The sequence below is a fragment of the Drosophila bipectinata genome, chromosome 3R (assembly GCF_030179905.1).
Source record: "Drosophila bipectinata strain 14024-0381.07 chromosome 3R, DbipHiC1v2, whole genome shotgun sequence".
In the NCBI taxonomy this organism is placed as follows: Eukaryota; Metazoa; Arthropoda; class Insecta; order Diptera; family Drosophilidae; genus Drosophila; species Drosophila bipectinata.
Genome location: NC_091739.1, coordinates 17,006,920 through 17,032,959, shown reverse-complemented (window position 1 = coordinate 17,032,959; position 26,040 = coordinate 17,006,920). Strand labels below are relative to the sequence as shown.

Genomic DNA, 26,040 nt, shown 5'->3' with positions numbered 1-26,040 from the left:
CCAATAAAAAGGTTGTACCAAAAATTTTGTACTTTTAGATCTATAAACAGGATGTAAGCCGCCACTCCAACTACACAAATCTTTTGCATAAACCCAAGAAAAATTACCAATTCAAATAATCTTTGAAAAAATGTATGCACTTCAAAAATCTCTCTATGTAGATTTAGGCTTTTTTTAAGTTTGCTTATCAGTTTGTCAAACTTTTTTTGATCATATTTGAGTTCCAGTTCCCGAAGATGGTATTCCAAAGTGTCTCGAATATAATTGTTGAGCTCAGAATAAAGAAATCCAAAGGAAAAATAGGCCAGAATGTGGATGTAAAGCATCAAATTCATTCCCACTACAATGTATGCGGTGCACATGTAATATACGACGTCTTTAAAATTGATTGAGTTGGAAACATGTAGAGTAAATCGGTATATTAACCCATATAATGCACTAATCATTATTATTAAGACGAGGAAAAGCTCCCATTTTCCTAGGAGACCGTATTTCTTTCGTCTGCATAACAGTTTTGTTTTGCAAAAAAGTTCCAAAAATTGATCGACCAATATTTTTATTTTCGATCCTTGAAACATCTGGAGTCTCACAATGAAGTAATTGAAGAATATAAATACAAGCAATCGAGCTCCATGAAAAAATTTCTCAATAAAATTTTCATGCTTGATGAGAAGCAACACATAGAATACAACAAAGCCGCAAAGACTTATGAGGCGATTAATTACACTAAGCCCCACAAGCCAGTTTACATTGTAAATTGTATTTTTTTCTATATTGAAAACAATTATTCCCACACATTGCGCGTATTTTAAAAGCAAACGTAAAATTTTCACAGTAAATTTCGAAATTTTCATCCTGCGAAGAACTTTGAACTCTCCAGCACGGTTTCTGTTTTGAGTATCATAGAAAGGAAAAGCTTTCCAGGTTAAGACTAAATTGCAATTTGTTAATGCCTTTAATAGGAACGGATAAGATTACGATATGTCATAAAACAGACAGGCGAAGTGTATCAAAGGGAAAGTCTAAGGTTCTTTGGACTAAATTGTATTTGTATTGTATTGCTTCAATTTACTTTACTGGAGAATAATATCAACACTGCTTTAGTAATTTAAAATAAATTTTATTTTACATTTTTTTTTTTAAACTAAGTTGATTAACTGTTTTATGTGTAAATTGTATGTCAAATACAAAGTTCTACAAATTTTCTTAACACCGCAAGAGGTTTTTTGTAAATTTAGTTACACATTTTATTTGGAATTATTGTGAAAGGAATCCAGGCCAATTTTTACAAATTACAGAAGAACTTTCAAATTAAGACAATATTATCCAAGATCTGTGCAGCGTCTCTTTAAATTTTGTGACTGAAGTAACGAAAAAATGGAGATTTCGTTCAAATTTGTTTGTGTTGCAATACAAATTGTATAACAATAATTAAATAATTAACCGTGTTAGATACCATTAGTAAGAACCAGCTATTAGAAATAGCAAATAGACCTAATAGTCGGACCCTAAATGGATGCATATTCAGAAAAGTAATGAACATTTCCATCTAAAAAAAACAGAATTAAATAAATTTAGGACTATTTAAGATTTATACTTACAGCTTGAACGCTTTCTTTTGTATTTGTATTCATGCTTAACTCAAAAATGAGTAATCGTGTCTTGCCAAGTTCTTTAAAAATTCGCTCAACAACCGAGCATAACATTTTATATTCAAACATTATTTTCAAAATTCCAGTCCACACCCAACAATGTTCCAGTGATAAGCTTTGTACCATTTGGTAAGACGTATCACCAATATATAAAATGGTTGATAAAATGTGGAAAATTAGATGACTGTAGTAAATTTTATTGAACGAGGTCGATAGTTCGTGAATTTTTCGATAAACATCCAAATAAACGTCAAATTTTGGACGCCTGGATTTATTTACATCGTTTTGCATTATTTCATTGAACTCTGAATAAAGTTCCCCCAATGATAAATACCAGAGAACAGTGAAGTTTTAAACGATTTCTATGGAATGAATGGCATAGTAAACACTCCACCATTCGAAAATATTTCTTAGTACAATATAGAAATCCTCCTGCTGAAGATAATAAGCCAATATGGAAGTGAAATCGTAAATCCGACAGAACAATATCAGCATTATTAACACGAACTCCCGTTCACCTCCAAAACCAACTCTTTTATGGTTTCCCAGGGATCTCACGCGACGAAAAAGCTTCAAACTCTTGTTGGCCAATGAAATCACCTCGGTGTTCATAAAAAACTGTTGCCGGATGATCCAAATAAGTACAAGCACTGTTCGTGTACATTTAAGTGCTTGCTGCAATATGACGTTAGGTCCAATAAACCAATCCGAGTAAACGTAGCCGACGACACAAACACAAACAGTTCTGTGTAGAAACATAAAACATCTCCACCATTTTTGGTTATCTTCTAAAATAATCAGTCCATCTTTATTGTTCCCGTATCTAAAGAACAGAAATCCAAGAAATCTAGAGGAGGATAAAATTTTCCGCAGTAGACGCGCGGATAATTTTGGAACGTTTTGCCTTCGAAGAATATTAAACATGACTGCAACAAGTAAAATATTTTCCTTGGAAATATTTTCCTTCCTTTTAATGCATTTCAATAACAAACTTTGTGACAGGAATCAGATAAAAAAGACAGGTGCCCAATAAAAGGACTTACATTGAGGTAAAGGTCAATGCGTGATGTATTTTCTTATTAAAAAGTAAGTGTCGAAAAGGGAAGACACAGCTCTACTAGAAACATTTTTGATGTCAAGCTAAAAATGGAGTATTTCCAGTAATCTGTTATTAAATAGTATTCTATTGAGGTTGTACTCTAATCTGAGGTTTAATGAAGAATAAGATTGAAAAAGGTTTCATTTGACACACTCAACAATTGATTTAAAAAATTAATATTATTATTTACACTGCAATGAAAGCGGCAGTATAGTGCGACTTTATAAATGTGAATTTTTCAGTTTGTGAAATATCTCCGCAAAATGAAGTCAACATTACGAATTGGGGATTTTGGAGTTTTGTTGGCTACCTGCCTGCTGACGTTTACAGTTCTGGAAACTGTTCAGGCTCAACAAAGTAAGTACATCTTGAAACCTGAATCACTCAGCACTGACTTCTTATGATCGGTAGCCGGCAGTTATCTATGCCGGCTATGCCAGTTATCATTAGAGTTAATTGAGACTTAAATCACATAAAGCATGCTTTGAACAATAAGCAAGTGTGACTGACTAAATAGCGCACTCGTGTGATATTATTCCTGTAATCGAAATTTAACGGGGGCTTTTGCCGCACAGCTGATTACGTTTAAAAATGTATATATAGATCGCTTATTTGACTCATCGGCTACAATTATACTCTTCTTATGTTCAATAAATCATTCAATAAACTTTGATTTTAAAATTCCCTTGACTTAAAAATTAATTCACAAAAAACAAGCTTAACAGGTTATCAAGTCCTATCCAACCCACTTTAAAAAGCAACTTACCTGTAATTAGTAATATTTACGTTATAGGTCAATATCAAAAACAATAATATTCCAAAAATTATCTATTTTAGGCTGCAGAAACCCAAACCAGAACAGGGGCACGTGTATATCTATTTATGATTGCCCTAGTTTGTTCTCCGTGGTCCAGCAAAGCCTCCTGTCTTCCGATGATCGCAATTTCCTTGTTAGTTCCAAATGCATCAATGGAGTTGGTCGTCAACCGCATGTATGCTGTACAAATGACAAGGTATTCGGTAGTCGGTATACTCGCAATAGCGGTCCGCATGGTCCGCAAGGTCAGGGAAACCTGCTGCCATCGCCACCCAATTGTGGACCAAATTCTTTTATGAATAAGATTTACAATGGCAATGATACAGCTATCGATGAGTTCGTCTGGATGGCTCTTCTGGAATATGTAAATCGTTAGTGTTATTTATAGCTTTTCAAGGTGGACTCATGTCCCGATATATTATTTTTAAAAGGTACTGGAAGTCGGGAATTTAGCTGTGGCGGCAGCTTAATCAACAATCGCTATGTTTTGACTGCTGCCCATTGTGTGATTGGTGAAATTGTAGAGGAAGTGGGAAATCTGTAAGTAAATTAAGGTATTTGGTCTTCATAACCAATGAAATTTTAATATTTTTAGCACCACAGTTCGCTTGGGTGAGTACGATACAAGCAAGGACTTGGATTGCATTGATAACAATTGCAACCAGCCAATAATTGATAGGAGTATTGAGGTGGCCATTGTGCATCCCGAGTATGATCCGCTCAGTAAGGATCGCACCCACGACATAGCTCTATTGCGCCTTGATCATCCTGTCGTACTAAATGAATATATCCAGCCAGTGTGTCTCCCTTTGGTCAGCACCCGACAGGCCATCAACACGGGAGAACTGTTGGTGGTCAGCGGATGGGGACGTATAACCACAGGTAGGCTTCATAAACCCAGAGACCTTTTACAGGTAAAACTCATTCGACGACTCTTACAGCCCGAAGGAGCACCATCAAGCAAAAACTAAACGTGCCTGTATTCGATCATGCCACCTGCCAGAAAAAGTTTGCCACAAAGAAAATCAAACTGATTGAATCGCAGCTGTGCGCGGGCGGAGAATACTACAAGGACAGCTGCGACGGAGACTCCGGCGGACCGCTAATGCGAGAAGGCTTCAACAATGCCTGGTACCAGGAGGGCGTGGTTTCGATCGGACATGCTTGCGGTCTGGAGGGATGGCCAGCTGTTTACACCCGAGTCTCTGACTATGTAGACTGGATCCAGGAGACCATTCGACCCTGAGGGATACTACGCCGGCTACTGCGAATCCAATTGCCTCTTTTGTTCGAATGAAGTTTTAATTAAAGCCCAGTCGAAAGTGTTTTCCAGGACAGGAAACTTGTATTTGGTGCGATTTTATCAGCTGCTGTTGCCACGCTGCGTGTTGCCACGCTGCCGCGCACAGTTTGCGGTAATTAAAATCGTTGTTCTTGGTTAGAGAGATCCAAGTGGAGGCTTAAAAATGGGGTTTTCCCCTATGGGGTCCACAGCGATGGCTGTATCTTGCCCAATTCTCATCCGATTCTCAAGCGAAGTACCTTAAACGATTTCTTGGTCCATTTCTCGTCCATTTCTCGGATCCCTTGAATATAGCGTTTTCCCCTATAGGGTCCACAGTGATGTTTATAGCTTTCCCAATTCTCATCCGATTCTCAAGCGGAGTACCTTAAACGGTTTCTGGATCGATTCACCACCATTCTGCATTAAAACCCTGGGAAAAACTTTTTTTTAGATTATTTTTTTTATTTTTATTTTTGAAGAAACTGATGGACAATTGATTTATAAATTAATGTGTTTAGGTAAACTGGATTTTGAAATTTTAATAATTTCCTTATCCAAAGCTGGTTGGGCCTCCTCATTTCGCGTTTTTAAAGAGTTAATAATTGTTTGTTAGAAGATTACTTTGGGCCAGATACACCAACCAACTGATTAAAGATGACATGTATAGTAAAAATAGTTTTTTTGATATATCCAACAGGAAACCGTCAGCAAAAATGTTTAAAGCTTTATTGCCAATAAAAAGGTTGTACCAAAAACTTTTTACTTTTTGATCTATAAATAGGATGTAAGCCGTCACTCCAACTTTACAAATTTTTTGGATGAATCCCGAAAATGGTATTCCAAAGAGTCTCGCATATAATTGTTGAGCTTAGAATAAAGAAATCCAAAGGAAAAATAGGCCAGGATGTGGATGTAGTGATGTAGAGCATCAAGTTGAGTCCCACAACAATGTATGTGGTGCACCTGTAATATACGTCATGTCTTTAAAATTGATTGAGTTGGAAATAGTAGAGTAAATCAGTATATTGAGACCGTATTGAGACCACTGAGACCGTATTTCTTTCGTCTGCATTAAAGTCTTGTTCTGCGGAAAAGGTCCAAAAACCGATCGACCAATATTTTTATATTTGAAACAGTTGGAGTCATATAATAGAGTAACTGAAGAATATAAACACAAACAATCGAATACCATGAAAAAATTCTTCAATAAAGTTTTCATGTTTGGTAAAAAGCAATATAAAGAATTCAACGAAGACGCAAAGACTTATTATACGATTAATTACACTTAGCCACACAAGCCAGTATACATTGTAAATTGAATTTTTATTTATATTAAAAACAATTATTCCCGCACATTGCGCGTATTTAAAAAGCAAATGTAAAATTTTCACAGTAAATATCGAAATTTTCATCTTCCGAAAAACTTTGAACTCTCCAGCACGGTTTCTATTTTGAGTGTCATAGAAAAGGAAAGCGTTCCAGGTTAAAACTAAATTGCAATTTGTTAATGCCTTTAATAAAAAAAGGATAAGATCACGATAAGTCACACAAAAGACAGGCGAATTGTACTAAAAGGACAGTCTAAGATGCTTAAACGTAAGAGCAATAAAATTCACTTTATTGGAAAATAATATCAACACTTTTTTGGTTGTTATAAATAAAGTAAATTATAATAATTATAGTGATTTAAAGTAATTATAATAACTTTTTTTTTAAATGTTGGTTCTGTTTATCTGTTTTAAGTGTAAAGTGAACTTAAAATACAAAGTTCTACAAATTTTTTTTAACACCTTAAGGGTTTTTTACTAAAATCTTATGTTAGTGTTGGCTAAACAAACAGAAAAATTAATACAAATTACAGCAGTGCTATCCAACTTAGACAATTTCCTCCAAGATCTGTTCAGATTCTGAAGTTCAGAATATCTTTAATTTTGACGAAGAGTTTTAGTAACGAAAAAAAATGAGGATATCGTTCAAATTCGTCGGTCTTGCAATACACATTGTATAATAAAAATTAAATAATTAACCGTGTAAGATACCATTAGTAAGAACCAGCCATTAGAAATTGCAAATAGACCAAATAGTTGAACCCTAAATGGATGCATATTCAGAAAAGTAATGAACATTTCCACCTAAAAAAAAAATGAATTTAGTCAATTTAGGACTATTTTAGAGTTATACCTACTACGCTTACAGCTTGGTCGCTTTCTTTTGTATTTGTATTCATGCTTAACTCAAGTAAACGAGTTTTGCCAAGTTCTTTAAAAATTCGCTCAACAACCGAGCATAACATTTTATATTCAAACATTATTTTCAAAATTCCAGTCCACACCAAACCATGTTCGAGTGATAAGCTTTGTACCATTTGGTAAGACGTATCACCAATATATAAAACGGTTGATAAAATGTGGAAAATTAGATGACTGTAGTAAATTTTATTGAACGAGGTCGATAGTTCGTGAATTTTTCGATAAACATCCAAATAAACGTCAAATTTTGGACGCCTGGATTTATTTACATCGTTTTGCATTATTTCATTGAACTATGAATAAAGTTCCCCCAATGATAAATACCAAAAAAAAAGTGTAATTTAAAACGATCTCTATAGAAAAAACGGCAAAGTAAATACTCCACCATTCGTAAATAGTTTTTAGTTTAACATAGTATTCTTGCTGCTGAAGATAATAAGCCAGTATAGAAGCGAAATCGTAAATCCGACAGAACAATATTAGCATTATTAACACGAACTCCCGTTCATCTCCAAAACCAACTCTTTTATGGTTCCCAGGGATCTCACGCGACGAAAAAGCTTCAAGCTATTGTTGGCCAATAAAATCACTTCGGTGTTCATAAAAAACTGTTGACGGATTATCCAAGCAATTACAAGCACTGCTCGTGTACATTTAAGCGCTTGCTGAAATATCCTGTTAAATCCAATAAACCAATCCGAGTAAACGTAGCTGATGACAAAAACACAAATAATTCTGTGCAGAAACATTAAACATCTCCACCATTTTCGATTATCATCTAAAATGATAAGTCCGTCTTTATCAGTCCCATATCTGAAGAATGTAAATCCAAGAAATCTGGAGGTGGAGACACGCGGATAGTTTGGGAACGTTTTGCCTTCGAAGAGTTTTAAACATGACTGCAACAAGTAACATATATTTCTTGGAAAAACGCCCTTAAGTGCATTTTTATAACAAACATTGTGACAGTTATCAGATAAAAAAGACAGGTGCCCGATAAAAGGACTTACTTTGAGTCAAAGGTCAATGCGAGGTGTATTTTCTTATTAAAAAGAAAGTGTCGAAAAAGGAAGACACAGCTGGACCCATTTTTGCACAGAAACATTTTTGATGTCAAGCTAAAAATGGAGTATTTCAAGTAATCTGTTATTAAAAAGTATTCTATTGAGGTAGTACTCTAATCTGAGGTTTAATGAAGAATAAGATGGAAAAAGGTTGTATTTGATACACTCAACAATTGATTAAAAAAACGAATATTATTATTTAAACTGCAATGAAACCGGCAGTAGTGCGAATTCATAGATGTGAATTTTTCAGTTTTGTGGTATTCCCCAATGCGAAAGCTCTTTCTCAGCTGTGCGTTTAAAATACTTGATCAGCTCAAAAGCTGCTCAGTATTTCATGGAACCGGCTTAATCGGTCGCCGCCTCTCCAGTGATAATCTTCGATCGTATTTAAAGGTCTCTCCGATTGCGCTCGCGATCAGTTTGTTGCGGCACTTTAGCCTCGAGATTAGTTCCAGCTCCGGTCCGATCCAATTTGTCGTTTCCAGGTTCGAGGTCGAAAACGCAAAGTCGGGGCTAGTGTGATTAACTGTGTTGTGAATTACACTTAGTGCGCCAAGTGGGAAATATCCCCGCAAAATGAAGTCAACATTACGAATTGGGGATTTTGGAGTTTTTTTGGCTACCTGCCTGCTGTCGTTTACAGTTCTGGAAACTGTTCAGGCTCAACAAAGTTTGTACATCTTGAAACCTGAATCACTCAGCACTGACTCATGATCGGTAGCCGGCAGTTACCTACGTCATTAATTGAGTTAACTGAGACTTAAATCACATAAAGCATGCTTTGAACAATAAGCAAGTGTGACTGCCTAAATAAGCGCACTCGTGTGATATTGTTCCTGTAATAAAAATTTAATGGGGGCCTTTGCCGCACAGCTGATTACGTTTTAAAATATATAGATAGATCGCTTATTTGGGTCATTGGCTACAATAATACTCTTCTTAAGTTCAATAAATCATTCATTAAACTTTGATTTTAAAATTCCCTTGACTGAAAAGTCATTCACAAGAAACAAGCTTAACAGGTTATCAAGTCCTATCCAACCATCTTTTAAAATCAACTTACCTGTAATTATTAATATTTACGTTATAGGTCAATATCTACAACAATAATATTCTAACAATTATCTATTTTAGGTTGCAGAAATCCAAACCAGAACAGGGGCACGTGTATATCTATTTATGATTGCCCAAGTTTGTTCTCCGTGGTCCAAAAAAACCCCCTGTCTTCCGAAGATCGCAATTTCCTTGTTAGTTCTAAATGCATCAATGGAGTTGGTCGTCAACCGCATGTATGCTGTACAAATGACAGGGGATTCGGTGTCCAGGAGAGTACTCCACAGCCTTCTCCGGTGACTCCAACTCCCACTCGCAATAGCGGTCCGAATGGTCCGCAAGGTCAGGGAAACCTGCTGCCATCGCCACCCAATTGTGGACCAAATTCTTTTATGAATAAGATTTACAATGGCAATGATACAGCTCTCGATGAGTTCGTCTGGATGGCTCTTCTGGAATATGTAGATCGTAAGTTTTAGTTTTAACTGTAAGATTTCAAGATTTCACATATACCATGGTATTGTTTTTAAAAGGTACTGGACGTCGGGAACTAAGCTGTGGCGGCAGCTTAATCAACAATCGCTATGTTTTGACTGCTGCCCATTGTGTGATTGGTGAAGTTTTAAAGGAAGTGGGAAGACTGTAAGTAAATTACGGTATTTGTTCTTCATAACCATTTTATAATAACTTCATAACTATAACCAAATTTTAATATTTTTAGCACCACAGTTCGCTTGGGTGAGTATGATACAAGCAAGGACTTGGATTGCATTGATAACAATTGCAACCAGCCAATAATTGAAAGGAGCATTGAGGAAACCATTGTACATCCCGAGTATGATCCGCTCAATAAGGATCGCACCCACGACATAGCTCTCTTGCGCCTTGATCCTCCTGTCCTGCTGAATGAATACATCCAGCCAGTGTGTCTCCCTTTGGTCAGCACCCGACAGGCCATCAACACTGGAGAACTGTTGGTGGTAAGCGGATGGGGACGTACAACCACAGGTAGGCTTCATAAATCCAGAAACCTTGTCCGGTAAAACTCATTTGACGACTCTTACAGCCCGGAAGAGCACCATCAAGCAGAAACTAAACCTGGCTGTAACCGATCATGCCACCTGCCAGAGAAAGTTTGCCACGCGGAATATCAAACTGATTGAATCGCAGCTGTGCGCGGGCGGAGAATACTACAAGGACAGCTGCGACGGAGACTCAGGCGGACCGCTAATGCGAGAAGGCTTCAACAATGCCTGGTACCAGGAGGGCGTGGTTTCGTTCGGAAATCGGTGCGGTCTGGAGGGATGGCCAGGTGTTTACACCCGAGTCTCTGACTATGTAGACTGGATCCAGGAGACCATTCGACCCTGAGGGATACTATGCAGGCCACTGCGAATCCAAATGCCTGTTCGAATGAAGTTTTAATTAAAGCCCAGTCGAAAGTGTTTTTCGGGACAGGACGCTCGTCTTTTAATTAACTTGCATTTGGTGCGATTTTATCAGCTGCTGTTGCCACGCTGCGTATACGTAATGCGCTTACAGCCGCGCACAGTTTGCGGTAATTAAAATCGTTGTTCTTGGTTAGAGAGATCCAAGTGGAGTGGAGCGGTTACTGGTGCAGCGAAATAACTTTCGAGATGCTGTAAACTTGCCCAGCGGCACCTTCTTAGCGCCCTCAACGATTTTCTATGCAATTTGGCAATGAATTTCTATTATGCAAGCCGCGCATTTTCGCATTTCCGCACCAAGTTCGCCCTTGTTTTCGGGCTGATTGCCTTGGGAGACGAGAAAACAAAGTAGACAATGGACCGGCTCGTTAATTGTATTCGCGTAGAAAGGTTAATGATGCCTGCAGGAACCAGTTAGCACCGGACTAGCACTGCCTCTTGCCACTTGTGTCCACGGACTCTGGACCAATTCCCCCTTAAGTATAGTTTAGTGCTTGCCGTAGCCCAACAAAAAATATACAAAATCTATAGAATGCAATGCAGCATTTAACATTTATTTTTCAACTATCAGTGGCCAGGAACTTGAGCCAACTTTTACCAAAACAGAGTAAAAAACAAAGAAAATCCCAACTCAGCCAAACTATCTGGCCATGTGTGGCTAAATGCGGCAAGTGAAAACAAAAAACACTTTTGCTAAATGCTGGCAAGCGGAAAACTTGTAATTCAATTTTGAGGGGCAACTTTTGCCCAAATGCAGCCCAAATGTAATTAACACGGCACACACACAATCTCGCTTTCGCAGGCCAACTGCAATGGAGTGGCAAAACGACTTGTACACCTGTCAGAAGGACGAAGGGGCTGGCCGTTGAGGGTAGGGGTTAGGAGGAGTGACCGGAAACATCCACAGTCCTGGCGTCGATTGGCCCGAAGTGCGTCCGGGCAACATAGCCCACTAACTCGATGGCTGTGCGAATTTCTGGCCCAGAGTGGCAGTCGAGCCGGCTCCGGCGGTTACAGGCTTAATTGAGTTGTGTTCGCAGCATTTAAAATGGCCAACAGTGCTAACGATCCAGTCAGACAAACCGTGGTCTGACTGGATCATCAAGGAAAGCCAAGCACTGGTTTACATTTTTTTTAACTTAAGCGTTTCTATTGTAAATGGAAAAATTATCTTTTTTGGCAAAGAGCTTTCATCTAATAAAATCCCATGAAAATAACAATTCAATTTATACAATGACCCACTGTACCTTAAAAAAGCTGTAGCAGTAGCACACCGAAAAAATTGGATTAAATGCCAACGATTTGCATCTGAAATACCAACCCTTAGGCACCAAAAAAAAAACAAAATTTAAGCTTAAGTGGCCAAAATAATATAGTGATGCTGACGTGGATGAAAGCGAAAAGAATTTTTAAACAAACGGCTTGTTGGAAAGTCCCGAAAAAATAGTCCACAGCGCAACGAAGCTGCGGCAACTGTCGCATAAATCTAAACCATTTTTTAACAACAAAAAAATGAACAAACAAGTCAAAGAACAACGGGACAAATGCGGTGATTGATGAATTGGGTGAACGTTACGCATACGCCATGTGGGTTGGGATTGGAGGACAAAAAATGTTGCAATAATTTCATTTAACATGCATAGCCAAACTGCCACTGGCACTGCCACTGTGATAACCGATGGAAAGCCAAACCAAAAAAAAACCAAAAGCCCGAACCGATACCAATGCGAACGATCCTGAATTTTTGCAATTTATGAGCTTGTCCTGGATGCACTCGTCACAAATGCCAAAGTCTATTTCGCGACCATTTTAGCGGCGACCTCTCTTTCTATTTTTGCTTGAATGGGTTGAAAATGAATGTAAATTGTACAGCAAAGAGCAGCATAGGATATTCTTGGAAATAAGTAGAGAAAATGCAAAACCTGATGGGAATTCAAGGAAATTCTCTCTTCGGGTCAGGAATTTCGGGTTGCAAGGGCCAACAATGAGTATCGAAAATCCATTTTGTTTGTTCGATAGTGCATGCAGCACATTTGATTACTGCTGTGGGCCATTTCGATTCGATGGGCATTATTGAAGGCCACGGGAGCACCCTAATGCGATTTGCGCCCACCCTGCTGATTGTTACCGCCATCATTTGGCCCTTTTTCAGTTAGCCTTTTGCCGTTTTGCCGTTTGTCGTTGCCGCTTTCCCAATGACATTATTTACTTAGCATTTGCATTTCGAATTTTGCATGCTGTGCATTGGAAATTGGCTCTGCAAATACACAAGTACACACATCCAATGCGGGAGGCCAGTTGATTTTTACGTCTGCTGATTGTGTGCTCCCATAATGTTTATTTCGTTCCAAATAATGAATGGTTCAATTAATTCGAAATGGAAATCAAAGGGGCTTTGCATATTCTTCACCACAACTTTTACCAAAGACATTCTTCCAGTTGAAATATGAAAATCTTCCGGAGAATTACCAAACAAGTAGCCAAGCCAATCAAACGGAAAACGGCTTAAAACTGCAACAACATTCAACATTGTCGAGAGATTACAGTTTTCGGCTGGAAAAATTCATTTTCCATTCCTGCAGCTGGTTTTTTGTTTTCGTTTTGTGAGCGTAAAGCAAAATAAAAGCCGAGACTGCATTCTCAGCCATTTTGTTAGCAAGTCAAACATTTTAAAAGCATTTTTGGACAAAAGCGAAAAACTCTTGCTGGACGATGGAATATTTTAACAATTCCTGCTACGCAGAAACTATGAACCGGAGAGTTTTGTTACTCAAAACCCAAACTGTTGTCGATGCTAAAAATATTTGATTAAATTTTCATTTTCGAAAGCACAAATTTGTGGTCTCTTACAGGCATTACCGACCTTTAACCTTTGCCTGGGGGCTAAAAAGTTTCGTATCACCCGGTCTAAAATATGACCCGAAGGTAAATGCGATGATGAGGCAATTTATTTGTGTTTATTTTTAGCATTCATTTTTCCCAAGTTCTTTTCACTTCTTTGTCGATATTTTACAGGAGCCATGCCCATGCCCCCGATTTGCGACCCCTGCGCCACCGAAATGATTAAGTGCCTGCTGCTGGGGCAAGTATTAATAAACTTGTGGCACACGCTTTTCTACCACAAGTGGAAAATGTGAGTGTAAGGCAAAGGAATGACCAACGAGCCGCAGAAACGGCTTGTAAAGGGAGCGACAATATAATTTAAATTTATTTAACAACCAACTTGTTAAAATCGTAAAGTGCTTGGTTAGGTGACGGGGTAGTCGGTCGTCGCAAGGCGGACGGGAACGGCGGAAGCGAATCTACAAACTGCAGCTAGAGCCACAACAACATTAAGTAGCTCATTAAATTTCCTTAACCAACACAGAACACAACGCAAACAAGCCACTAGCAGACCAACTGACTTTTCGTTTTTATTTTGTAAGTAGGAAATATTATAGTAGAAAAACGGCGCCAAAAGAAATGAAATCGCCGGAATGGGAGGGTCATGGGGCTGGTCATGGGCGTGGGCTTGGGTATGGGTATGGGCATGGGGGCGTGGCGGTAAGCGGCAGGCGGCAGGCAGCATGCGGCAAACGGCGGGCGAGATGAAAGCGAGCGAGCTGTAAAAAATCCCGTAAGTGTATTTTTATTGCGTATAAAATGCATTTTGCAATGCCACACAAAACTCAAGTGGTGTGCGTTGCGAGCGGAAGTTACGACCAACGGGCTAGGATCGCAAAACACACACACTCCCGCATACCCGAGCAACACAAACAAAAATCTCTGGCTTGTGGCAAGCAGTTATACTTGTGTGTGCACCACAAGGAGTCCTGGATGTTAAAAATTATGGACTACGATATCAAGGATATCATAGGAAATTTATTTACCCTTTGCTGAGGTAATTTTTAAATAATATTCATTAAAATGTATGCAATAAAGCAAGAGGACGTCATAACAGAGAATTAAAATGGAGAATATTTATGGGTGCTTGGTGCTTGTGATTTATTTGCATTCCGTTCTCGAACACCTCACAAAAACCACATGCTTATTGAATCTGTTATTAAATATATTCTGGCCTTTATATCAGAATAAATAAATATTTGTTTATACTTCTTGAAGGATATCAGCATCAAACAAATATTTAAATTTGATCCACTGAACAAGCTCTTGCGCCAAACTAACTTAATAAACATGCATTTAAGACTCAACTTTTATAAAGTAACCCAACCAAACATCATTTTACGTATTTATATGCAAGTGGAGCCACTTAAACTATCATTTATCATACTTTCCCCCCGAAAGCAAACTGCGTGAGCCAGTGCAAATACCCCACTCAAGTAAAACAGACGAGTTGGCAAGCAATGATTGCTCAGCATTGGTACTTGTTGTTAAATATGTTCTGCAAACAAACACCATTCATTACCCAAGCAAATGGGAGGTTCTGGATAAGGAGCTCAAATAAAATGGCGCTTATGAGTGCGGTGGGAAATTGGCTGTGCGGCATAAAAATCAAAAGGTATTTGCGAACTTGACTTAAACTTGACATGGGCCAAGTGTCTCAGCTGTGGCATTGAGGCATTCAGCTTATGTTGAACATCATGTTTTCGTTTAATGTTCAGTCAGCCAGAAGTTACCAATTACACGAGACTTTTCGAAAGTATCTTACTTTTTTTTGGGCACACACTGCGTATGCGTGATAAAAATAAAAAGTTAGCATAGTGGTCTTTCTGGATTTAAGTTATGCACACTGTTCGTCTTTTTTTAATCTTTATTTTTTGAGACTCTCCTTTGGAGCGCAATTAATTATAATTTTTTCTCCGGCTATTCTGGCAACATATGTATGTATGAGCACGGACACGGGTGTCGGCCAAACATTTTTTAAATTATATATACGAAAGTGCACCCGGACACTGACGATGGCAGAGGCAGAGGCACGGGCTAGGACTCGGGCACAGACACTCCCACATGTGCCGGAAATTGGCGCACACCTTGCAGCCATGCAGTGGCAAGAATTTTTTCCATAAGCATCATAAAACCAGGAGTGGCCCGACGATGACCGGCACTTTGGCCATGGGCAGCGATGAAAACGGGGTGGGCAAGGGTGCCTCGGTATGCGGAAATTATAATTTATAGCTGTGAGCTGCGGATGCCAGACCATCTACTGTGATTTTTTCCCCATGGGGTAACCAACACTCCAAACCACTCCGCTCCTCCCAGCCAGTTATAAGGACCCGACTTTAAAATTGGTGCAACGGGGCATTAATTGAAGTTGGCTATTAGAAATGCTCGACGGTTCGAGGTCCAAAGACCACTCAAGCATGAATCATTTTCTATGGGAGTTTCAAAGTGTCAGAAAGGCTCTAGAGAGCAAAAAAAAAAAGAAAGGAATCAGGAAAAAAGGAGCAAAGTTTTCGGTTTTTGTTAATCTCGTGTGTTGCACGTACTGGGGTGGAACATTCTCTTTGTGATGCAAAAGCAAAAGCTCATTCTAGTATAGACTAATGGTGTGAAACTTTGCACATTGTTCGAAATGAATTCCACCACTTTAAATTATTTCCACTGGATTCATAATAGTGATTAAAACATTTTCCACCAGAGCTGATAAATTGTTAAGTCAAAGCAAAGGAAAATGTGTAAATCAATGAGAAGCCTGACTGCTTTCACAGCTCTGATTTCGCAAATACATACATAGGTAAGCCTTTGCAAATTACTTTCGGTTGAGAAATTATTCATCATTGTTTGTTTTGCTAGCCATTCAAAAGTACAACAATATATTTTATGGTCAATTGATTAATATTAAAGAAGAACTCCAGCCTTGGGCATTACCATATTAAAGCTCAACATTTGCCCAGCATTCCTTTGCCATTGTTCGCCGAGTAAACATTTGTCAAGTTGACCTTTTTCAGGTGTTTACCCAGGACAAACAAAACTCGATTCAACAGCTTAAAAAAACGGTCATAAAATAGCATTTGACAAATGACGCACTTCCTGTCAACGTACACGTAAACACACACGTACATATAAACCAGCACAAGGACATGCAAAAAGGACATTCGTACATGCAAAACATATCTCTCTTATCGGACACTTTTGAAAAAAGTTCGCCACATTTGTGACAGCATTTAAATACACAATTTCGCACATAGTTACCCAGTCGGGCCATAAAATAATTCGTTTATTGTTTGAATTTATGAATGCAAATCAAATATTTAATATGCGCAGCGACAGTTGGCTTAAAATTAATTTAGTGGAAAAAAAACTGCGGCATACTGAAGTCGGGTAATTACGAAATTGTATACATTTGTTCGAACAAGGAACTTAACTTTATGTGTGAAAGATCTAATTATGACAGCGTTTAAAATGTACATATTTATTGAATGCCTTACGGCTCAGATTACTACCATAATAAATGAAAAAGTTTTTGCGAAATTAATTTCGCACCGCCGCAAATAAAAACAAATTTAATTCAACAGATTCAATTTATGCTTTTAATTTATTGTATATGGACTTTTTTATACAAAGTAATTAGCTGGAAAATGGCTAGCTTGATTGCAAAAACAAGTGTGCTAATTAAACCATTTTCGAATGAAATAAATAGCACAATTGTTTTTGCAATTTTTGCGGACTCTAGTTCCCCAGACTTAAATCAGTTTTCATGAGATATTCGACGCGAGCCTTAGCCTTGGGAGGAAGCTGAAAAAATTTTTTGACAAAAACGTTCAGCTCCCGTTTTGTGTGCAACGGAGGCCAGCGTGTGTTATAGCAGAGAATTCTGAAAAGAAACGATTATTTTATGACTTCCTTTCACAATTTGAGCTCACTTCTTCAGGAAGTATTGATCGCAGATATTGCGCTGACTTTCAATAAGGTGTTCCATTTCGCGCATAAACTGCTTGTCATATTTCTCCTTGGAATCCAAATACTTGACGTAGGAATTTAAGTGTCTAGAAAGTTTATGGATTGATATTATACTTATATGTCTTTATAATACGTACTTGAATTTCATAATATTGTAACTGGGATGAGTACTGACATCGGCAGCATCGTCATTCTTCTTCAGATACATAAAAGGGCCCAGTGCTTCGACCAGAGAGCTCTGAAATTGATCGCTCGGTCTCCGTAGGGATATTAACGATTCAGATTGGTCCTTTTTGAGCAAAGTTTCCACCTTCTTCGTGTGACTCTTGGCCTTGGCCAATGATTCCGGAGTCAGCCGAGTGATGGGTATCTTCTTTCCTCGCAGGATATCTGCCGCCGATGTTTTATTATTAGATATTTCGACTATCGGGATTGGCTCAAGACGCGATGCACTTGATGCTACAGTTACATTGGATCCACTTCCGTCCATAAGTCCCATCAGTTCCATTTTAGAGTCTAAGAATATTTCAGTGTCGTACAAATTGTGTGTGAATAATTTTAAACAGCTTACTTTCGTTGAATAACATTTATGCCACAATTAATGCCAAAATAAATATGCACTATAGTTTCCAGTGTCAACAGTAAATTCATCATTCAGCGAAGATTGCTTTAATGCCGCTAGTGTTAATTAATAATAATGAAAATGACAGAGAATATCGTTCCTATACGTGAGTGCCTGCAATGCGACTGCGGGATTTTATTTACACAGCAATTCACATTGGCATTTCAAAATTCATTCATTAATTTTTTAATTCAGCAATCAGGATGGCAAATCGAAGCAGTGAATAATAACAAAAAATCTCTGTAAAAATATCGCATACAATTAATGAAAGCAATATGCATGCAATTATGGTAAAGGATACGCGTGGTTCAAAAATATTCCTGAAGTATGTGAGTATCAAATGGGAGTAGACTATAGAATACCCCGCAAAAACCGTATTCTTACTTATAAGTTTATTTTCTGAAAATCGACTCAACTCTTACCTTTTTTTATGTATAAAAGTTTTATTATAAAATAATTATTTGCTTTAAAAATAATAATACTTTTTTAAGCTAACGTACTAGGTAGTTTGTTAAAATCTGCTTCAAAATTATTCCACACATTTTTGCACCATTAAATATGCATTCGCGCGTTTAATTTCATTTTCTGGCCCTCGATGACGAAACTGAGCCGCCATCATGCGAACCACTAAAGTGGCCCACGAAAGGGGAGAAGGCCTGAAAAAGATTCGCTGGCCTACAGCTGGAGACCTGACCAAATGTTTGCCCAGCAAAAACACGGCCGCAAATGTTGTGTCTATTAAGAGCACATTTAACCAAAGCCAGGGCTCTGGCACGTGTGCAATGAAAACAAACGAGCCCATTATTGTTACACTTTTCTGTTTCCTTGGCAGTGGGTAAGGGTAAGGACAAACGGCAACGGCAAAAGGCTGCCGCACCGAGAGTAGAGGCCATTAATGATATATTATGGCCTCGAGAGGCTGGCCTAGACGATCCTTGAACTTCGACCAGGCATCGCCTCTGAATTGAACTCTAATTGCACATAATGAATTGCACACATTAGGTCAATGAACGGCCCGGTGCGGATTCGCACAAAGTGCCTAATGGAAATGCAATGAACTATTTATGAACATTGGGCGTTATTGGTTACCAAGTCTTGGCCGATTCTTGGCCAAAGTTCCAGCACGCACCCGGGCCGTTAAAGCCAGTGAGCCAATTCCCTTTAAAGGCGCCCAGATTTATGTTTATTTTTTCTTGGCATTTTGACAAACACCGGCTGCCACAGAAGTGACAACAAATCCCCACGGCGCGTAATGACAAAACACTGACTAAAATGTTAACAGCAAATCCAATTTATTACCCTGGCCGTCCCGTCGTTGGACGTTAATTAGCAAAACGGACACGTAAAAGGTATTAAATGCAAACCCAATCTGCCACCGGGGGGAATCTGCCACTGGTCCACCAAATCAGAAAGTGGCAAATTTAGTTGATCAAATTCGATGACACACCACAAGCCTAATAAATGGGTAGACCGATGGAAAATATCCAACATTGGCGCAAAAATGCGGAAACATCGTCAGCAAACATATATTTTTGTGGCTTTAATTGGAGGCTTTGCTCAATTTATTTTCTAGAAATTTCCAGCCACATTTGCCAATGACATTAATGACTTAAGCGCTGATCAATAAAAATGTGGATGGTCAATGGGAATGTAAACAACATAAAATAACATGAGCTATTGGATTACATGTGTAATTACACGCAGATCTGACATGAGAGCAAAGCTCAATTTTTTGAGCCGAAAACTGATTTTAAAGTCCATTAAGGAATTATATTTACTCTTGACATATCCTATTTTTTTGTTTTTAATTATATAGAACATCTCTTTGCCACTTACTGATCCTTCGGCAAAGTAAAACAATTTCACTTATGCATGGGTATTTTATTTTGTCAGACAAATTCATTTTAAGCTTTCACTTCAATGTCCCCCAAATCCAACAATCCTGATATAATCTCTGTCAAACTGGCACACACAGCCCAAACACTGGACGGGAAATAACCCACCCACAAAACACACACTCGCCCAGCGGTTTGAACAACTCAACTGAGACTTAAGAGATTTTCCAGCTTCAGCTTCCTCCTTTTGTTTCTAGGTCCTTGGTCAACTTTTAATTTATTTGATAACTGCAGAAATTGTGCACCTCCTCGAGCTGAAGGAGCATGAAGATGACTTTTGTATAGTTTTGCAGGCAATTAATTTCAACCATGGCTGCAGCCATTATTCACAGCGGGGAAAGCATATTTTAATTTGATGAAGACCTAATAGTGTTTCGAGCATATGTTTACAGCAAAACTTCTGACAGGGATATGGGGGAAAACTTTAAATGCAAATGAGTTGGCATATGGCGAATTCCGAAGGACTAACATCATGCAACCCAACAGTTCAGATGTTTCGGTAAAGGATTTCGCCACTCGTTAAATGCAGATGCTAAATGCCATATATTTGAGAAGTTTGTGGGTAGAATTCCGACGGGGGAGCAGGTCTCACATTCCACTGAGTCATCAGGTTAATTCAATTTGAGTTGTAAGCAAATTTTGAACAAATTAAATGCATAAACTTTTCCCATTGACAGACACAGTCATACGAACCCACACGTAGCCGACAGCAATAAATTTCAGAAGTGTTTATGTAAACGACCCCGATTGTGTCAGAAAATGAAAACCATCGCCGTCTGGCTGCACTCTGTCATCAGGGAAGCGGAACGCAAAGCCTGTGCGATTTTTTCGCCTGGAAAATGGCATAGCGATAATAAATCTTCCGCTTGGAACAAATCACAGTAATTCCATTATATAAACATTTAATGATGTTGCCAGTCAAAGCCGCCAAATCCGAATTCCAAAATACGAAAATCCAAATCCTCCGCCAACGAGCCAGAGCGACAATTACTTGCAGCCCGCTAGCAATTTGTACGACTTCATGACAATGGCCAGAATCGCTTTTACTGGCTTTTCAGCGCGAATGCAGCAACATGGCCAAGTTGTTAAAATAATCACAAAGAATGGCCACCTGCTCAGGGGAATTTCACTGAACAGGAAACACGGCTGGCAGGGTGGCTGGAAAGGGTTTTCCATCCGGATTCCGGACGAAAGACAAAGTTGCAGTGCAACCCGTGCAGCTAGTGCAGCTCGTGCAGCCTTGCCATTGCGATTATTTTTAATTAGCAAAATTTCTTTATGCATCGACAGTGGCAGAAAAGGCAAAGGAAAGTCTTTCATTAATTAGAAGCAGCCGCATGGCATGGCATGCCACGGTACCATGGTATATGCAGTTCTTCTCTTCGTTGCCCAAAGGAGCTGGCTAAAAAGTGAGCAACAAACAAACACAGTGAAAAACACATCCACATGTGGGCACTAAACTTTTGCCACCTGCCTAACCTCAACGTCAACACACCTGTGCTTTATATTCTCCCATAAATCTGCCACGAAATAGAAGCGACAGCAAAAAAGCCAGTCTCGTCCCGCGAGGAAAATACTCGTATTTGCCGCCGAAGTTGAAGCTGCTTATTAGCTTTGACATTCGAGTGCGATGCACTCTGGCCAGAGGTGTTTCGGTTGATGTTTTGCAATCTTCTTTTTATCATCCGCTTGTACATCATTTTTTTAGGACCCACATAAAAGCCAAAGAGGCGGTGGAGTTGCAGGGGCAGCTCCATGCCATGCTCCTAATTTATTGCTCCAAGCCATGCAATTTGATGGATTTTAAAAATCTGAAAAGCATACCTTTAATAATCTAGTTTTAAAGTATATTTCCCATCTGATTCTCGAGTCTTGTTCATTTTTAATAAATCGATAACCCCTCCGGTGGGTCGGAGTATGTATCATAAAGCGGACATAGTTGTCCGCAAGTTTTGAGATAAAATATCCTTGCCGTTTGACCTCAATGCGACAAGGTACGTACAACTTTTAAGCTCCGGTGATTTTTAGCTGGCAAGAGAAACTTGCTGCTGCCCTCAGCCTGTATTGCCATAACCTTAAGCCACGCATCGGATATCCAGCTAACCAAAAAATATCGTAAAACTTTTCAACTTTTCCATTTCACTAAATGTGTGTAAAGCAGCAAAGATATTTGGGAGTCGGGAGTAGGAGAAGAAGGTCTTGCCTGTTTCTGGGCCATTTCAAAAATGACTAGCTCACGTTCCGTTGTTGAGTTGACCGCATCACGCTCCAGAGCATAAAGCAATTACAGTACCGTGCATTGAATCCTGCTGTTCCTTGGATCCTCCCAATGCATGCCTCTTGGTCCTGGTCTACCTCTTGGGCGGCACTTTGATTTATGAAATTTTCCGAGCACCGACCCGGACTCTTTTCAACAGCCGACAGCCTCTCAATGGATCCAGAGTGTCTGTGCGTTACACCAGATTTGATTTTCAGTCAGTCATTGACTTGACTTGACTGGGCTAACCAACTTTCTGACACCGAGAGCATGTGTGTTGGGAGTAAACGAAGACGGAACTAAGATAGCTGCATCAAGAAAAATAAATGCAAGAAAAATATAAAAGCCACTTTAACTTTTCCTTCAACCACTTTGGTTTTTTTGAAAAAAATTGTGATACTTAAGTAATATATAACCAAAGTAAAACGGCCTTAAATTATTAAAATAAGCTTTCATTGATGCACTCTATTACCTCTTTTTTGCAACCTCATTTTGTTAATATTTTGCCTGAAAGTTGCTACCTTCTGTCTATTGAACGGAAGTTGCTACTCTCAGTGCAATATAATGTACTTTACTGCTTTTTTTTTGGTAAAGAAACTAGTGAGAAACTGGAAAAGTTTTGGTTGCATTTGGTTGTTGTCGCTGCATCTCGGAAAAGTGGCTTAGACTGTCGACACAAAACTTCAGTCAGACCGGGCTTAAATCTTGTCAATTCCCATTTTTGTACAGGAAGGTATGGGTGTCTGGATTTCTTCCATTTCGTACAAGTGACAATAAAGTTTTTAGTTTTGGCTCCCAAAGGAGCGTGATGAGTTTTTGCCATTAGCCAGAATTGGGTAAACTTTCTGGTTTATAGAGAGCATGCGACCGAGCAACGAGCTGCCTGTTAATGAAGCCGTAATGAGAATAGCCTTGAAAGTTGTCTGAAATAATGCTCCACAAGCTCCAATCGAAGTGAAAGAAAGACCATTTGGAGAAGCAATTTTTGAGGCTTTCTTAGTTGTGGGGGAATTGCTTTTCCGTCACTAATCACAAGTGCCCAATCATCTTTATTGCTTGACTCGAAATCAAATACCGGCGGCTGTCGATTGCAAACAAGGACTCCGAACACAAGGACAAGAACCTCCCAGATTGCTGCCGTCAAAGCGGCTGAAATTCGTTGGCATCTGGGGGAAATTCACTTGCGATTGTTTGTCAGAAGAGCTGGCGCCACCACAATGTAGCTGAAGGAAGCTCGAGTGGTTTGGTGGGCGGTGGTGGCTCCTTCCGGTGGTTCTGGGCGGGTTAGCTGGAAGCAACCATCGATGAAATGCCCGTGAAAGCCGCAAAGCACCCTCACACACACACACTCGTCGTGCCAAAGACAGGCAGGCAACTGGGGCAAAGGTGCAAACCGTTGAGGATAAACAAAAAACACGTTGCGTTTCACCAGAAAAAGAAAACAGAAACCAAAACGGCAAAAGCAACAGAAACAGCTTCCACTACGAGGGCAAAGCCATAGGAAAAATCGTAGCCCACGGCAAAAGCCAAAAAAACAACCTAACCAAGAAAAAATAAACGAAGCGGGAAAATCGAATCCACAAAAAATGCTAATTTCGGTTGGGTTTGGTCTATTTGGTGATGCTACCTCCCATGGTCGGGAGGCGGACCATAATGTACAACATTGGCCAGCAAATCGGGCTAAACATGTCTATCTGTGTGGCACGTATATCGGCATTATCTATAATCCATTAGGAGCGCAATCAAGGCAGGCGGGCGGCAGAATCAATTGCAGGCACTTGACACATGAATAAATGGGCTTTTGTACTGACACCGAAATAAATTAAATAATAAAAGTCTCAACAGCAACGCCTCGGGATTTGTTTTTGCTTCCAAAGCCGTAAAAACTCGAATGTTTCCAAATATCTAAACAAGGCAATTTTGGTTTATTCCAAGCTTCGGCTCAATATTCAAACTCATTTGCATGTTTTTACATTCCTCGCGCCGAAGGCTAATCTCTACTAATTTGGTTTTTCTGTTTTTCACTTTTTCTATCTGTAAAAAAAAATAACCAACAATTTCACCAAAATTCGTTTCTGCAGCAACAAGCAAATAAGCATCCAGAATCCACTCGGAACAAGAAGTCGAAACTAGTTATGCATTTAGTTTACCCTGTTTGGCGTTCGGACATGCCGAAGCCAAATGCCAATTACCACGAGAACGCCATTGACTAAGCCATTTAAATGCAGGAACCGCCCAATGCGACGGGTAGTCTGCCCGGAATTCAGACCCTGATTCTCAATAGACTGAGCAGACATTTGGGGGGAATGGAAATTACTTAATGCGGTCATTAGTTCGGCGCATTTGGCCAACTCGATTCGACTGGGTGCGGTGTCTATACTACGTGACCACACACAAAAAAATGCTTACTCCTCTTTTCGACAAGAAACTAATTAACACAATTTATCAAAAAATTGGCCAAAATGTTGTTTGATTCCCTGACTTGGTTTTGGCTTCTGGCGGTTATGAAATAAATTATTTAATGTAATATTTTTATCTGTATTTCCTCCGGCTCTACATGAATTCTTGGAATCCGTGTGGGAGTGCAATTAAGCTGCCACCGGCAAGTGGACTCAATTGAGTTGAGGTGGAATTTTTAGTTAGAAGAAAGACGGATTATGAGTTGGCAAAATGCTTTCAATGCTTAATTCCCAAGTGTCAATTGCTCGGGATCCGCTTACACTTAAACCACCATTACCACCGACAGCATCACCAATACCACCAACACCAACGCCATCAGCACCCGATACTTGGAATGAATTGGAAAAATCGAGGTGTGGATGTGCAGGATCTGGAGGGCAGCAGGACGGGAGGACTGAATCCGAAGAGATTACCAACAGAAAGTTGTGCATTGAGGCTGCTGGAGTGGAGGTGGAAAAGTGGGGTCACCGGTAAGCACGGGTCCGCGAACAAATGCGCGAATGATAAAAACTAAACATGTCCGTGGCTTTGTGTTTTGTTTTCCACCCTGAAAATTGTCCCTGCTGGTTGATGGCTTTTTGGGCGTGCCGGAGGCTAAATTTAAGCATTTACGATGCCCGCTCTCGACGCCCGAAAAACGTTTTCCGCAAAATACTTGTACTTGTGTACAAACTTAATTCGGCCGCATACCTTGGCGTATTGGGATAAGGAGATATTTCGGGACATAAGAGCTCCAAAGACGGAAAGTGCGTTTTAACGAACGTCACCGTAAAAGCAGAATAATGTTTTGGTTTTAAAACCTATTGATCTTTAATAAATATTTTTGTACCATTATATTCCAAGTATTAAAACTTCTATCCCCTAAAAAAATTGTTTGTTAAATAATAAAATTGTAATCTAGGTAGATTTATGACTTATCATTTTTGTTTAAACAAATTAAAAAAAGTGAAAAATAAAATTAAATACAATGACCTGATTTCGTAGTTTTTTTTAGCTATGGATGTTTATCTAAAAAATGACTACCAAAAGCAACATGTTGCCAACATCAAAACTTACTGTTAAAAATTGTAGTCCTTCTGCAACAAAACCGATGTACCTAACATGGAAAATGTTCTGTTAACAATTTTTGTGTATCCTTTAGCTTAAACGGAATAGGAAAAAATGAGGAACAAAGTCCATTTTCATCCAGCAATATTTACCCAAAGTAAGAGAACTTCAAAATGTTGCCAACAGAAAAATGCGTAAACGGTTTTATACCAAAAATAAAAATCAAAACTGTTAGTCCTTTTGCAACAT

General features: G+C 39.1%; 3 protein-coding genes and 2 long non-coding RNA genes across 7 annotated transcripts; 3 read left to right on the top strand and 2 right to left on the bottom strand.

Moving 5' to 3' along the window:
* Positions 1–2,972: 2,972 nt before the first annotated feature.
* LOC108130274 (serine protease 7-like) lies at positions 2,973–4,910 on the top strand. The gene is made up of 5 exons (XM_017248659.3): positions 2,973–3,108; positions 3,589–3,939; positions 4,000–4,108; positions 4,164–4,450; positions 4,510–4,910. Exons 1-5 carry the CDS (start codon positions 3,015–3,017, stop codon positions 4,812–4,814), a joined length of 1,146 nt encoding a protein of 381 aa, XP_017104148.2. The 5' UTR covers positions 2,973–3,014; the 3' UTR covers positions 4,815–4,910.
* A 504-nt stretch (positions 4,911–5,414) lies between these two features.
* LOC138926591 (uncharacterized) lies at positions 5,415–7,423 on the bottom strand. 2 transcript variants are annotated; one of them, XR_011443158.1, is made up of 3 exons: positions 7,039–7,423; positions 6,893–6,985; positions 5,415–5,816 (listed from the first exon to the last, which is right to left on the bottom strand). It is a non-coding gene; the product is annotated as an uncharacterized lncRNA (long non-coding RNA). The 2 variants fall into 2 exon arrangements; XR_011443157.1 differs by having other exon boundaries at positions 7,048–7,423.
* Positions 7,424–8,531: 1,108 nt separating this feature from the next.
* Positions 8,532–10,677, top strand: LOC108130658 (serine protease 7-like). Its single transcript, XM_070281268.1, has 6 exons — positions 8,532–8,654; positions 8,718–8,839; positions 9,304–9,690; positions 9,756–9,864; positions 9,944–10,230; positions 10,289–10,677. The coding sequence occupies exons 2-6, from the start codon at positions 8,746–8,748 to the stop codon at positions 10,591–10,593; spliced, it is 1,182 nt and encodes a 393-aa protein (XP_070137369.1). The 5' UTR covers positions 8,532–8,654; positions 8,718–8,745; the 3' UTR covers positions 10,594–10,677.
* Positions 10,678–17,126: 6,449 nt separating this feature from the next.
* Positions 17,127–18,162, bottom strand: LOC108130433 (uncharacterized). Of its 2 annotated transcripts, none has more exons than XM_070281252.1 (4): positions 18,082–18,112; positions 17,648–18,026; positions 17,474–17,596; positions 17,127–17,424 (listed from the first exon to the last, which is right to left on the bottom strand). In XM_070281252.1, exons 1-4 carry the CDS (start codon positions 18,095–18,097, stop codon positions 17,280–17,282), a joined length of 663 nt encoding a protein of 220 aa, XP_070137353.1. In that variant the 5' UTR covers positions 18,098–18,112; the 3' UTR covers positions 17,127–17,279. The 2 variants fall into 2 exon arrangements, with proteins under 2 accessions (XP_070137353.1, XP_017104338.3); XM_017248849.3 differs by having other exon boundaries at positions 17,284–17,424; positions 17,474–17,574; positions 18,082–18,162.
* LOC138926586 (uncharacterized) lies at positions 18,026–25,022 on the top strand. Its single transcript, XR_011443149.1, has 3 exons — positions 18,026–18,238; positions 18,328–18,461; positions 24,366–25,022. It is a non-coding gene; the product is annotated as an uncharacterized lncRNA (long non-coding RNA).
* The last annotated feature ends 1,018 nt before the right edge of the window (positions 25,023–26,040 follow it).